The 13,494-nt window shown below is 42.3% G+C and overlaps 4 protein-coding genes across 4 annotated transcripts; 2 read left to right on the forward strand and 2 right to left on the reverse strand.

Annotated features, from left to right (window-relative positions):
• Positions 1-3,695: 3,695 nt before the first annotated feature.
• BJ212DRAFT_1251046 (uncharacterized protein) lies at positions 3,696-3,875 on the reverse strand (the record flags this gene model as incomplete). Its single annotated transcript, XM_041329714.1, has 1 exon — positions 3,696-3,875. A coding segment is annotated over one exon (180 nt), but the record flags the coding sequence as incomplete, so codon positions are not given.
• A 222-nt stretch (positions 3,876-4,097) lies between these two features.
• Positions 4,098-5,454, reverse strand: BJ212DRAFT_1267617 (uncharacterized protein; the record flags this gene model as incomplete). The annotated part of the gene is made up of 4 exons (XM_041330673.1): positions 4,098-4,227; positions 4,730-4,880; positions 4,929-5,152; positions 5,213-5,454. The coding sequence occupies 4 exons, from the start codon at positions 5,452-5,454 to the stop codon at positions 4,098-4,100; spliced, it is 747 nt and encodes a 248-aa protein (XP_041195160.1).
• A 1,583-nt stretch (positions 5,455-7,037) lies between these two features.
• BJ212DRAFT_1255305 (uncharacterized protein) lies at positions 7,038-7,551 on the forward strand (the record flags this gene model as incomplete). Its single annotated transcript, XM_041329759.1, has 2 exons — positions 7,038-7,319; positions 7,414-7,551. Coding segments are annotated over 2 exons (420 nt in total), but the record flags the coding sequence as incomplete, so codon positions are not given.
• An 893-nt stretch (positions 7,552-8,444) lies between these two features.
• On the forward strand, positions 8,445-9,117 carry BJ212DRAFT_1267388 (uncharacterized protein; the record flags this gene model as incomplete). Its single annotated transcript, XM_041330657.1, has 3 exons — positions 8,445-8,621; positions 8,679-8,875; positions 8,931-9,117. Coding segments are annotated over 3 exons (561 nt in total), but the record flags the coding sequence as incomplete, so codon positions are not given.
• Between the last annotated feature and the right edge of the window lie 4,377 nt (positions 9,118-13,494).

A 13,494-nucleotide genomic window follows, 5' to 3' on the forward strand; every position in this document is an offset into this window, starting at 1 on the left:
TTTCAGATCTGGACATCCATTATCTGCCCTAGTCAAAACCTGGAAACTCTGGACGACTGTTCTAGCCCCTGGAAATTAAGGGCACATACTCGGGAAAGGGGCACAGCGTATGAGCTGAGGCCAAGCCCTTGTGATCTGACCCCCTTGAGCACATGACCTTAACAGTTTCTATAGATTACACTTGTAAGTGTATTGTTTGTGCCTGCTGGATTGATCCTTACCTCACCAAGACTACTGTGGCTCCTCTTCAAGCATGAATCTGCCCACATCAGAAGCTGCCAGTGCATTATCCTGGCAGGCTACACTTACTGCTCACCTCACACAACCAAAACTGACATTTGTTTATTCCTGTGACAACTGTCACAAAGAAGTCCCATGGATACATTGCAAATCTAATGAATGTGGAAATGAGGGTTGTTGGATGGCAATGGTGAGCTGTGTTTTCAAGATAGTTGGATTTTATTCTTAATTAAAGTTTGAATGTAGTGCAGAAAATTCTCAAGTGATACCTAGGCTAAATGTACTTTCTTCCACTGGCCATGAGGCCCTTCTGGCTCACCCATGCTACCCTCAGGGGACTTTGGACCTCCTGCAACCCAACTCAACCCTGTTTCTCAGCCTACACAATTAGGCACTGCAGTGCTGTTGATCTGTGCAGCTCTTATCTGCAAGAAACATGCTCATTCCCTTTGTGAGCATAACACATATTGCACTCATTGTGGCCTTCTAGGTGGCTGTTTGGTAAAGGGCCATACTGCAGCTGCACAACTGGACCCCACACTGGAGCTTTGCCCTCATCCATCTTCAGAACCTGCTGCACTGCTGCTACCCTCACCTACTGTCATCACTAAGCCTGTCTTTGCCCCTACTCAGGACAATGTCAAGCCTGGTCTTGACCAGCCTCTATAGGTTAACAAGGGCAAGGGCCAGGCTCTCGAGTCTCATGATTCCAATATCAACCCTGTCCTTCTCTCACTTCCTAACCCCAATCTTGCTGGTCCTTCCCAGACTGTTGCTGGCCCATTATAAGTTAAATGAGCCACCCCTTGATATACCACACAGATGCTTGCAATATTTACTCAGCAAAACACTCATGAGGAAGAGCTGCAGAAAGATAGGCACTAGCAAGATCTTGAATGTGTTCAAGCTGCTCAGTGAGAGAAGAACACTGTTGTTGTCTATGCTTGGAATGAGGTAAGATCTTGTTTACTGTATCCTATGACTCATGCTAACATTGTCTTACTAGGACAGCATCAAGCCTGTCATATACAAGTTCCAGGATGGGTTCAAGTTACCCAACTTTTCCTTTAGCCTTGACATACTTTGTAAACTTGGCATGGTCTCACATGATATGAATGTGCTTGCTACAACCACTCTTCTCATCCAACGCTACAACTATCTTCTGGGCACCTGGACCCGCTTCAATCTTAGCCACATGGTATCACTGCAAGAATGTGACAATGGTGTCCTGCTTGTGAAGGATGCTTATGTAAAGGACTGTATAGACCTAAAACACTATCTGCATCAGCTCACTCAACAAGGAAGCCCCAATATGATGACTAGTCTTGCTGAGAAATGCAAGTATATGCATGCTACATCTCACACATAGCTCATGTGTACCATCCTTGCTACTGACAGATCCTGCCATAGATATTCACCAAGTCCCTACCATACCCTCTGTTACTACTTGTTGAGTCCCTACCATTAATCATGCTTTAAAAACTGGTGGTTGTGTACCTCATATCCCTTTCTGTCCTTGCAATGGAGGCTCTGTGTTATCTCTTACTAATGACAACAACAATGAGCCAAATCTCACTTCAAAGTGCCATTACTCCTCTGCATTGTTCCTCATAGACAGTGATGATGACAATGTGACTAACACTGTCTATCCAGTGAAGCATCAGTTGAAGTAGCATCATCATTCACTCTCTGAATCATCAAGCTCATTTCACTCTCCCCCATCTATCATCTCAGTACCAATTGTGAAGAGGGAGAGTAGCAGAAGCCTGCTTTCATGTGGAACCTCACAAGCTAATGCTATTGAGGTTGAGAAAGTCTTAAAACAATATAGATATGGCCAACAGACTTTTATGTTGTCAATATTGCTGATAGATTTGTAATGTGCAGGATAGCTGCTATGGGTCAATGAAGTGTGACAGACATATTCACTGGTTATTTTGGTGTCCCTTTCAAAGCCTCAACCTTCTATGACAATTGAAAGGTTTGGCAGTTCAGTGCTAACCATGGGCTTCATGAGTACTTCATTGAGTATGGTCATACAGAGAAGGGGTCTTAGTCCACATTCATGAAGAAGGCAAAGTAGTGTGAGTAACACAACTTGGCTAGATATTTGGTAAAGTACCTAGCTACTATTTAACTCACAAGGGTTTCTGTACTAGACGCAGAGCTCAGAGAGGAGAAGAATCATCATAAAACTGCTAGTCTCAGATTATAGGTAATGAATGAAAGTAAGAGGTGATGCTTATATAAGCTGCAAAAATGCAAACATAAGCTAAAGAAAGTGGGAGTAGGTAAAGGTAAGTAAAGTAAGTAAATCTAAGCCCAAGGAAAACTTGACTGTCATAGCAGCCTCTGAAGTAAGGTCCAACTTCTTTTTCATACATTTTCCTTGATTTGTGTCTCTTCATAACTAGTCATACTGTACCATCCATTTTACTCTTGCAGATGTACCCTACTTCTATGTATCTTATTTCATGATCACTATATCAAACAAGGACTATGTGGTAACAGCTTGTTTGCCTTGATCAAAGGTCTTGAAGCAAATGAAACAGTCATATAACACTGAAATGACAAAGACCTTATTAGCATGATCACTGCATCAAAAGAAAAGGTAACCAAGTTCTAATCATTACTGCACTTTATCAGGTTACTCTATGTATGACTATGGCACAGCCATGTATGAGGGTCCTGCCCATCCTGTCTCAACTTTTCTTCTGTCCAACAGTTCCTTCTCAGGATCAGCTCATCACAAAAGAAGTTGAACTTGTGGGCCATCATCTCATGACAGATGGGGTAGTAGTCTCCAAACCAATTGTTTGCTTGCTCTGCAATAGAGGAGTTGAAGTGCCAACCATTTCCATCATCAGCAATGAGCTCAGGAAAGGCTCTAGGATTGCAATTTTCCTGACAGAAGGTATCTGTTTCTGAATGCTTGCATTGGAAGTGAAACATGTCAACTGACAGTCTAATGTTATTGAAAAACAGTTCATTTTTACCATCTTTGCCAATGTGCAGTTGCTGTCAAAGAAAATATGATTGGGCTTGCTGAATGAGTCTTTGCTAGCATAGACCTCCTTGATGAATTTCTGTAGCACAAGTTAATTATAAGTCAGGGCTTGGAGCTGAACACATACAACAACACTTGCAACTCCCTCTGCCCCAAAAAATGTTCAATGAGCAATGATCATCCCACAGGGAGTGACAATCAGTTGCTCATTGTGTGTGCAGCAATGACCAAATGTTGCTTTGAGTTTTTTCATTTGGGCTGTGCTGTAGGATCTCCCTGTGTTGGTTTTGAGGCTGGAAGTACTTGCCTGCTTTCATCAAGTTCATCCTCTTCTTGTACATCAGGCTGAGACTCTATATCTAGTTGGTTTGCATCCCTTTTCTCAGCAATGGCAGCTTGGGCATGGGCAAGTCACTCTTGGAGCTGAAATCAAGACTGTCCATGTAAAACATGTGTGACAACCTCCAGTGATGGGCAGTGTACATTCAATAATTGTGCACTCATTGTTTTGGTTGGTATAAGTAGGACAAAACTGATGATGATTGTTAGAAAGTGGAATATGGCAATTATAAACAGTACAACATGGATGTCTGACAGTAATACCATTGACATTGACAACAGAGACCTTATGAGCTAGTTTAAATAGCTCAATGATACTATAATATTGCACCTCAAGCTAACAGCACTCACAATTGCCCTTAGGATCAGTGTACATCCAAGTACATTTGCCACAGTAGTAGTGATGTACATTATCATAGCCAAAGAGCCGTGTGTGACAATTTCTTGTGATCATTGTGGCAGTGAAGCAATCATGTTGTTCACTAGTGTGAGGGATAATCAGAGAGCTTTTTCAATTTTTGCAGTCTTCAAGAAGTGAAGAGATGACATAGCTGTCCCATACATAGTCTACATAGAGCTTGAACTTCACTCCATATGAAAGACAAAGATTATAGAGCCAGGCACAGTTAGTAGCCAATGCCCTGCAGGATCACATATTAGGTCCAGGATCATAGTACAAGTCAAGGATAACTTACTGTTATGGACTAGGATAGTTGTAACAATAGCAGCTTGATAGGAGCAATGGCTGAAGTTAAGTCAGGACCTTGCAAAAGCAAGGGTCATAAGACAAGATGAAGAGAGTGTCTTCAACTTGAATATCAGTTCAGACAACTTAGGATTGGAGGTCCTAAGCAAGAGAATGTTCAGATGAAAACCTAGTAAGATTAAAGTAAAGAACTACTGAGTACATCATTAACTATATATAGTGAATCATAAGTAGCTTTAGGGCAGGCATAAGTCAATAATGAGTCAGAGATAAGGATGAGTCATAGATAAGGATGAGTCATCTGGCAATGGCAACAGCAATCATGATGTAATACAAGATATTGGGGATAAGTCTAACAGCAGTGCTATGCAGCTTGTGATGTAATACACAGTGATTAAGAGAAAATGAATAGGGGTGTACATGATTGTAACACTTACCATGCAAGGTCTATCACAGTCTTAAAGAGCTCAATGACCTCCTTTACCATGTAGACATGTTCAGTGACTTGTATGTTCACAGGTTGGTCCTTGTAGTACGTTTGCTCCCCTTCAAATACACTGTAATTGTAGTGATAATCAATCTTGCATGCTGGGAGTGTACAGTGAGAAAAATACCTAACAACAAGTGACCACTAACATTCACAGTAAAGGTGAACTGATTTTGTAGTGTAGGGGCCACTAGTGAGAGTAAAGAGGACAACATAGTGCTGCTTTGCCTTGTTAAGCATCATCCCTTTGGCACAGCATGAGCAATTCAGTTGAAGGCAGTAGCTGCTCAGGGGGTAGAGGAGATGCTCAGCTTCAGGTACAAGTTCATTAGAAATGAGTAATAGAAGGAACAAATATTGATGTAGTACATACCTACTCCCCTGTGTATCCCCTCTGTCTTCCATAATTCTTGCATATCAGTTTTGAGCCCACCAGTCCAGATGATGTCCTTGAGCAGGGGATATAGCACACCCTGCACCAAGAAACCTAGCAATTGCAAGTGGGAGAACACTCAGAGGGTCATCAATTGGTGCTAAGGATGGTTCTGCAAGGATAATGTCATTCTTAAGTATGGTTCCAATGGTGATAAAATGGAAAAGAGAACTGAGAGAGTTACTTGTTATTGCATCAGGACTGTGTTCAAGCTGTTGGATAAGAAGTTGGAATGAGCTCATTATGCTAGTATTGTGAATAGTACTCTACAACAGATGGACAAGGACAACAATGGTGAAGGAAACAGCCAGATGGACCCAGGCAGACAGTGCTGGAGTTTCCAGATTCTTGACTTTCTGTGTTGGAAATTTGTGAAACTTATTAAATGCTCTTTTGTTGAGATGTTGTTGAAACTCCTATCAGAATGATGATGTAAGATTGGTCTCTGAGTTTCAATACATCGCAAGGTGATTGCAAGGCACTTGCAACACATTTTCCTTGTATTTGCACCCCCACCATCTCTATGCTTCCATCCCCTTATTCTCATTGATTCTGTAGATACATCTTGTATATGTCATATGCCATTCTGGACTCTCAACTCTAAATCCGCTTCTCCGGATATCCGGATCCAAGATCTGGATCTCAAATGATCTGATCTATCTTTATCTCCCTTCTGGAATCCAAACCCTATATCAGTGCCCAACTCCATTTAGACTGCCCCTGTCTCCAGACTCCGGTTAATCATGTTTCCCTTTTGATTACTGATCTGTTACATACATTTCATTTCCGGTGTTCATTATTTGTGATCTGTCCTACTTACTAATAGACTTTGCATATGCTTCGTACATAGCCTTTATGTTTGCTGACTGATTCCTATATGATACCTACAGTATATAAACCTCCTGTAACTCTTGGAAATACTCCAGTTCAAATATCATCTTAGTTCCTGCTTATTCCTGTGTCCTCCAGACTCGAGATAAGTCTCTTGTCATATTCCGAGTCTTAGGATTGCATCCTAGACTACATTTCTGACTCTACCTTAAGGGTAGTCTATCCTCTGTTAGTTTCTAGTCCGGACTTTGTCTGGATTAGTCTTATCCACTTGCCCAGGTAACATCCGGACGTCCGTCGGATTTATCTCACGTTTCAGATCCGGACGTCCATTATCCGCCCTAGTCAAAACCCGGAAACTCTAGACAACTGTTCTAGCCCCTGGAAATTAAGGGCACATACTTGGGAAAGGGGCACAGCATACAAGCTGAGGCCAAGCCCTTGTGATCTGACCCTCTTGAGCACGCGACCTTAACAGTATATCTAACAACATTATGGGCTCTGATCAAGCTAAATTCTGTGATCTCTGTGAACAGAACATCAAACCTCATGGGTGGGCCACACATCAAAAGGCCTGCAAGAAGAATGCCCAAAAACAAGCACAAGATCAACACATTGCAAAATCAATCCAGCAGCAAAAAGGTGTGTTTTGATTTACTCTAAATAATTTGACATCTATTGACATCTGAACCAAGCTGCAGCTGCAGATCCAAACATCATGCTTGGCACACATCATAAGTCTTACCTTTGATATTGCCACATTATCATGTCTGTTTTACTTGATAGTCTATCTGCTCAGTTGCAATAGGATAGCAAGTCCCTGGACTTTCTTCATCTTGACCAAGTTCTTCAAACTGTGACATCAATTCAGAGCATCCAAACCCTATTTTCGGTGAGTTCAATGATTTCAGTGATTAGTTTATGGCATACTATTAATATGGATGACTTAGAAGATTTCCCTGCTGATGACAGGGATCTTGAATACTGTGAATTCCAGCTCAATGATATAAAGGTTGAACATCACCCAAATAGCAGGATCCTGACTAAGGTCCAAGCTTTTGGCAATTTCAAGCATCAACCAGCCCATTATTCATTGTGGTTGGCTCCTGATCCAGACAAGCATCCTTGGCATCCCTTCAAGTCCTGTTTAGGGTTTGATGTTGCTGAGATTGTGCTCAAAGTGGCCCTCAACAATGAACAGACTGACCATCGCCTGGATATCTGCCGCTGCTGTGCGCAGAAGTCAGAGAAATTCACATTCCATAACCATAAGGATGTTCACACTAAGTAGGATGCAGCATCTCAGCATCTAATGGGGGTTGTCTTGCCCCTTGCTGGATGAATCATGTTGGACTAATCTTTGACCTCAGTTTACAAAAGACTTTATTTCAATACCCTTCACAGATAGATCTTGGGACTATGATGTCTACTATCATGATCTTTGGAAGTGGGCTACTGACCTCCTCCATGACCCTTATCTTTTTCCCCATTTTCATTTTGATGCTCAGCACTTGTCAAAGTTCAATGGCCAATCATTTGAACACTTTGTAGACAAGTGTCATATCCACATATCCGGATCTCAGATCCGATCCTTATCTCATCTCAGATCCAATCCACATCTTATCTCCAATCCTATCCACATCTTATCTCCCTCTAACATCTCATCATCCATCCTGTCCACTCATCCTGTCCAGTCCACAATTCATCCGAATCCACAACCAGTGCTCATCTCTTTTTGGTAAATTCCCTAACTCCGGTATATCAGCTATCTGTATATCTGTCCTGCTCCCTGACCTGTTACCTATGCTTCATTTCTGTTTCATGATTTGTGATCCATTTCTACTTACCAATAGACTATCCATATGCTTTGTACATAGCCTCGGACTCTGCTGATTGATCATTCCATTAGATACCTATAGTATATAACCTCCTGTAACTTTCTGTAGTACCTCAGTTTGAATATCATCTTAGTTCTACTCATTCCTGTCCTCTGGACTTGAGTATCTCTGCTCTCGTCACCCTCTGAGACTTAGGATTGATTCCTATAGTCTATCTGTATCTGCCTCTGTCTCTGACAGTCCATTACCGTTAGTTTCTAGTCTGGACTTGTCCAGATTAGCCCTATGATACTTATCCCTCATCCGGAAGTCATCCAGATCCACTACACTACTCATCTGACCTTCCAGATGCATTAGTCTTGCCTTCCTGAAATAAGGGGCAATACTCAGGTAAGGGGCACAGTGCATGAGCTGAGGCCGAAGCCCTTCAGATCCAGTTATCCCTTGAGTATGACCTTAACAATGAGCCCTTTACGGCTCAACACTTCTTGGATGCTCAAGTGTGTATCATTCATGTAATGTGTGTAGTAATTTTGATGGTGTTTTAATATATTTTGTAGTTGCAGCTGCCAGATGGTGCTAAGCCCCTTGCCTTCATCTTGTATGCAGACAAGACAAAACTTTCAAGTTTCAGTACTGCAAAAGGCTACCCTGTCATTGTGCGATTAGCAAATTTACCCACTGACATTCGCAACAGTCAGGGAATGGGTGGAGGTTATGTTGTTGGGTGGCTTCCTGTGGTATGATGCATATATTTGAATCACATCTATTACTTCATACTAAGTGTATTGATACAGGTGAAGGAAGACAAGCAACACTCCAGCAAGTCAGCATGGGCTAATTTCAAGGCCACAGTATGGCACAAGTCATTTGGAAGGATACTCTCTTTGCTAGCAGAAAGATTGAGAACAGGACAATGGTTGGAGTGCTTAGATGCTGTTCAGTGCTGGTTTTTTCCATTGATACTCATTTTATCATCTGATTTTGAGGAACAGTGAGTCCCAAACTCTTGAGATTGACCTCTCAGTAGCTTACCATGTTCTGACAAGGTCAATGATGTCACTTACTTGTGGTGTCAGGTCCCTGTGGCCATGCCCAGTTTGTCTCATTCCACACAACAAACTTTCAGATACATCATGTCACTATCCACTTCACATGTCTCATGACTCACAGGCCATCCTAGCAAGTGCACAAGAGAAGGAGACCACTCTCTACTGGACCTGCTGCATTGTTTGAATGCCATCATAGAATTCATTTTGGGTGCTGTCCTCCACAGATGTACATTGTGCACTGTCTTGGGACAGGCTACACTTTCACTCTGGTGGTGAATGGTCTGATCACCTGTGGGTTGAGCTTCAGAAACATATCAATGGTCTTGGACAAGATAGCATGTCTTGAGTCAACAAGAAGTAATGTTACTTTCTGTAGTATTTTGATTCAGACTTGATCTAATGTGAATTGACACAGCTATCACACATTTCCCTGCTGGTGAGATCAGAAACATTTGAACCAGGTGATGAATATTTCATTTACAGACAACTCAGTGCATGGAGACATTTCAAAGGTTTGTCATTCGGTTTTTTGTGCTACCTTGAGTCTAACTGATTTGTACTAGATGATAGTATATGCTACTCATGATATCTTGACAGAAGTAGACTGCCCTATCAGTTATCTGCTCCTCCACTGTGTCCATCTTCATATTGAGCTCAACATGTATGCCTCACTCAAAGTCCACATGGCTGAGACAATCAGCAGTGGCTGACATACACACTGTGTGTTTTTAGCCATTTTGGAGGTATGTTACATGTATTTATGCTACTGATAGTCACTTAATTGCTTTCAGCAATATATTAACAAAATGGCCAATGAGAGCAACAAAAGTTGGAATTTTCCAAAGTTACATATGGACCTACATATCTTTGATGACATTGAAGTGAAAGGAGCAACACAGAATTATAATACAAAGCCAAACGAGAAGATGCACAGCTCATTAAAGGATTCATACTTACTATGCACAAATTTTTGTGATGTAGCAGAACAGGTGCATTAAATTTAAGAAATGTGTCTACTACTAATAGCATGTGTTCAGATGTGACAGATCTTGCACATTAATACATGGCAAGTGGTCACAGATCACATATACCACCAATTATTTGAGTTTGACAAGGCTCAATGTCAAGCAGATAAAGAAGACTTACTAGAGCAAGACCTCATCAATGTCATTGATCGCCCTGTCTCAACAAGCAACTTCTTCCATGTGAAGCTTGAATCAAGACAACATTCACAAACCTTTGATGCAATTGAGGAGGCTCATCATGCTGACCATGTTATGAACTAGGATGGTCATAACAACAGTAGCTCAATAAGAGCAACAACTGATGTTATAGTCAAGACTTTACAAATGTAAAGGTTGTAAGACAAGACAAAGAGAGTGTCTCTGACTTGAATATTGGTTTCAGACAACTTAGGATTGGAGATCCTAAGCAAAGGAAGTTCCAGGTGAAAACCTAGTAAGATTAAAGTAAGGAACTACTAAGTACATAGTTGACTATATATAGGACGTAAGTGACTTTAGGGCAGGTACACGTACATCAGCAATGAGTCAGAGATAAGAGACAAGTCAAAGATAAGAGATGAGTCATCTAACAATGGCTGTGGCGATCGCAATGTAATACAAATATGGAAGATAAGTCTAGTGATGGCACTGCATCATGCAGTCATGACATAATACAAGTATATGGAAGAGAAAGTGAATAGGGGCATACATAACTGTAACATTACCCCTTGTTTAGGAATGAAGTCACCGACTTCAGTTATCCTGATTTGCCCAATAGATAGGGTCAGCATTGTAGTTAGAGTCTAGCAAGTCGTTTTGCTCCTCTGTAACCGTACAAGATGACTCACCAGCCACCCCAGTGGTGTGATAAATACCGTCCTGCTCGATCTCCTAATGAGTGAGAGCCTCATAGAAACCTGTGTCAGTCCAAACCAGTGGAATAACCGCTTCTCCCTTCAAGTCTTTGCAAAAGACTGATAGATGCCTGGGTGCATACTCTTTGCAAACCCAACAATAGTATGCTGGGCAGTTCTTATGGCAATGCCTGGCAATGCGACAGTTGTGACATACTACATTGTCAGCAGTTGCTGTTTTCACAGTGGTGACAGTGGATGACTGTGCGGGTGGAGATGGGGATCTAGATCATCACTTGCGGTTTCTGTGTGGGGAGGCTGATGCTGTTTGTTTGGCAATATGGGCGGACCTGCGTCTAGTGGGGTACTGACATGTAGTGGGTGTGATGGGGGTAGGAGAAGGAGAAGCTGGTATGTCAAGTACAGCAATAGGAGGGATATTGTCATCCGAATGCTCAATGGTAGCTGTTGGAAGAATTGGCAGTGGGATTGGAACGGCAGCATGTGGGGATGGAGGTCATGCGACTGGGTCTGTAGTGATCTGCTCAGTGACAATGTGGATAGCTTCCCTGATAGCTTCTCTAGTATCATCAGGCAACAGATGAATTGCAGTATTATGAATGCGTATATGAAGGTGGCGAAATATGGTCTTGTGATGTTCATCATCAAGAAGATTAGCGGTGCATTCTATAAGGCTGGCGTCTCTGATAATTCAGATGATGAGTCCACTAGAGATTGCTCCTCTTTCTCCCAGGAGATGATCAATCTCAATAGCATATTGTTGGGATGTAAGGGCTGATTTGAATAGAGCACTTGTCTCAACTTGGTCAATGATTGCAAAATAATCAGTGAGGGTAGAGTCACTGGTCAAAGTAGAGTCAGATGAAGGTGGGGAAGCTACTGGGGAGGATGCATTGTTGGCAAGGTTGGTGGCAGTGGCAGTTTGATAGTCAATAAGGGACAATGGGTGAGTAATGTTTTCGGATACGTTATTCATAGCAGCAGTGAGTTCTTTGATGTGTTGTATGCAGAGGCGTAGGCATTCAAGAGACATTGTCCTGGGGTTACAATTTGTGAGCCTTCTTATATGCAGCAAGGGCATCAATAGTGTTGCTAAGGTTCTCTTCAGGGATCCATTCATTACTAGTGGAAGAGTATCCTTTCCAGGATACAAGATAGCATCTTTGTTTACCTGTGCCTTTGTGCAATAAGATCACATCTATTTTGTATTCTTCTTCATTATCTATGATGTCAGGGGGAGGGTCATGGAAATTCGAACCGTGAATCTCTGTTTCATGATAAGAGGATAGTTCAGAAGCATGGAATGTGGGGTGAACTCTCCATTGTGGTGGTAATTGGAGTGTGAATGTGATGGGTGATAGTACAGCGACAATGGGGAAAGGACCATATCGTTTTGGTGCAAGCTTTCAAGATGGTAACTGCATGATCAGGTTCTTTCCTGATAACCAAACCTTATCTCCTATCTTCCATGAGTGATATTTTCATCCATGAGTTCATTCTGCCATTCATTGCATGGTGAGATTATGGCATGATAGCACTTCTTCTCTGGATTTCTGGAGGAGTGAAGTCTGTCTTCTGCGGTGGGCATGGTAGAGTCGGGGAGTACATGAGGGAGAGCCCTTGGTTCATATCCCATCATAAGGAAGAAGGGTGATGCATTTCGAGAGTCATGTTTCCAATGGTTATGAACAAATTCCACCATTGGGAGGTGTTCTACCCAGTCTTCTGGGTGATTGTGGCAATAGATCCATAGGTAAGTTTTGAGTTCTTGGTTAAGGTGTTCAGTCTGGCCATCAGTTTGGGGGTGATAAGCAGTTGATGTGGCTATGTTGTATTTCAAAAGTTTGGCGAGGGCTTTTGAGAATTTTGATATGAATTGCGGCCCATGATCTGAAATGACTTTCTCATGTAATCTGAATTGATGGTAGACATATTTGAAAAACTTCTTGGTGACTCCTTCAGAAGTGATGGTTTTCATACAGGGGACTAGAATTACCCCCTTCATAAGGCCATGGTCGACCACAACCATAACAGAATCAAAGCCAGCACACGGAGGGAGATCAGTGATAAGGTCAACTGAGACCTGGGTAAAAGGCATGATGGCGGCGGAAGCGATGGGTACAAGGGGAGGAGTCATAGGATGGGTATCAGACTTCATTTGCTGACAAAGGGCGCAACCCTCAATGTATTTACAGACATAGGTACCCATAGAGGGCCACCAAAAGTCTCTTTTGATGAGTTCTTCTGTCTTAAAACGTCTGGGATGACTGGCTGTGGCATGATCATGACAGCGTTCCAGAACAAGGTGGTGGCCAGCAGGCCAGACATAGGCATGATCCTTATAATAAAGGATGTCATCTTTTATCGCCCAATCAGCAAGTGTGGATTTCATTGGAGGGAGAGATAAGCCATCTAGGGTGTTGGAGGCAGTTTGGAAGATGGGGTCTGGATCGGAGGGGTCAGGATTTGCAAGAGTGGTCATAAGTTCAACATCAAGAAGGTGAACAAACATGGAGTCGGGTAAGAGAGTGACATCAGAGTTATCCTGGTCAGAATTTGTACCATGATCAGGACAGCGGGAGAGGGCATCTGGGGTGGCAAGTTTAGATCCAGTGACATGATGGAGCTCAATATCATAGCAGGATAAAATCAACTGCCAATGGGCTTGCCTGCAAGTTAATT

Source organism: Suillus subaureus (assembly GCF_016647635.1).
Source record: "Suillus subaureus strain MN1 chromosome Unknown BJ212scaffold_9, whole genome shotgun sequence".
Lineage (NCBI taxonomy): Eukaryota > Fungi > Basidiomycota > Agaricomycetes > Boletales > Suillaceae > Suillus > Suillus subaureus.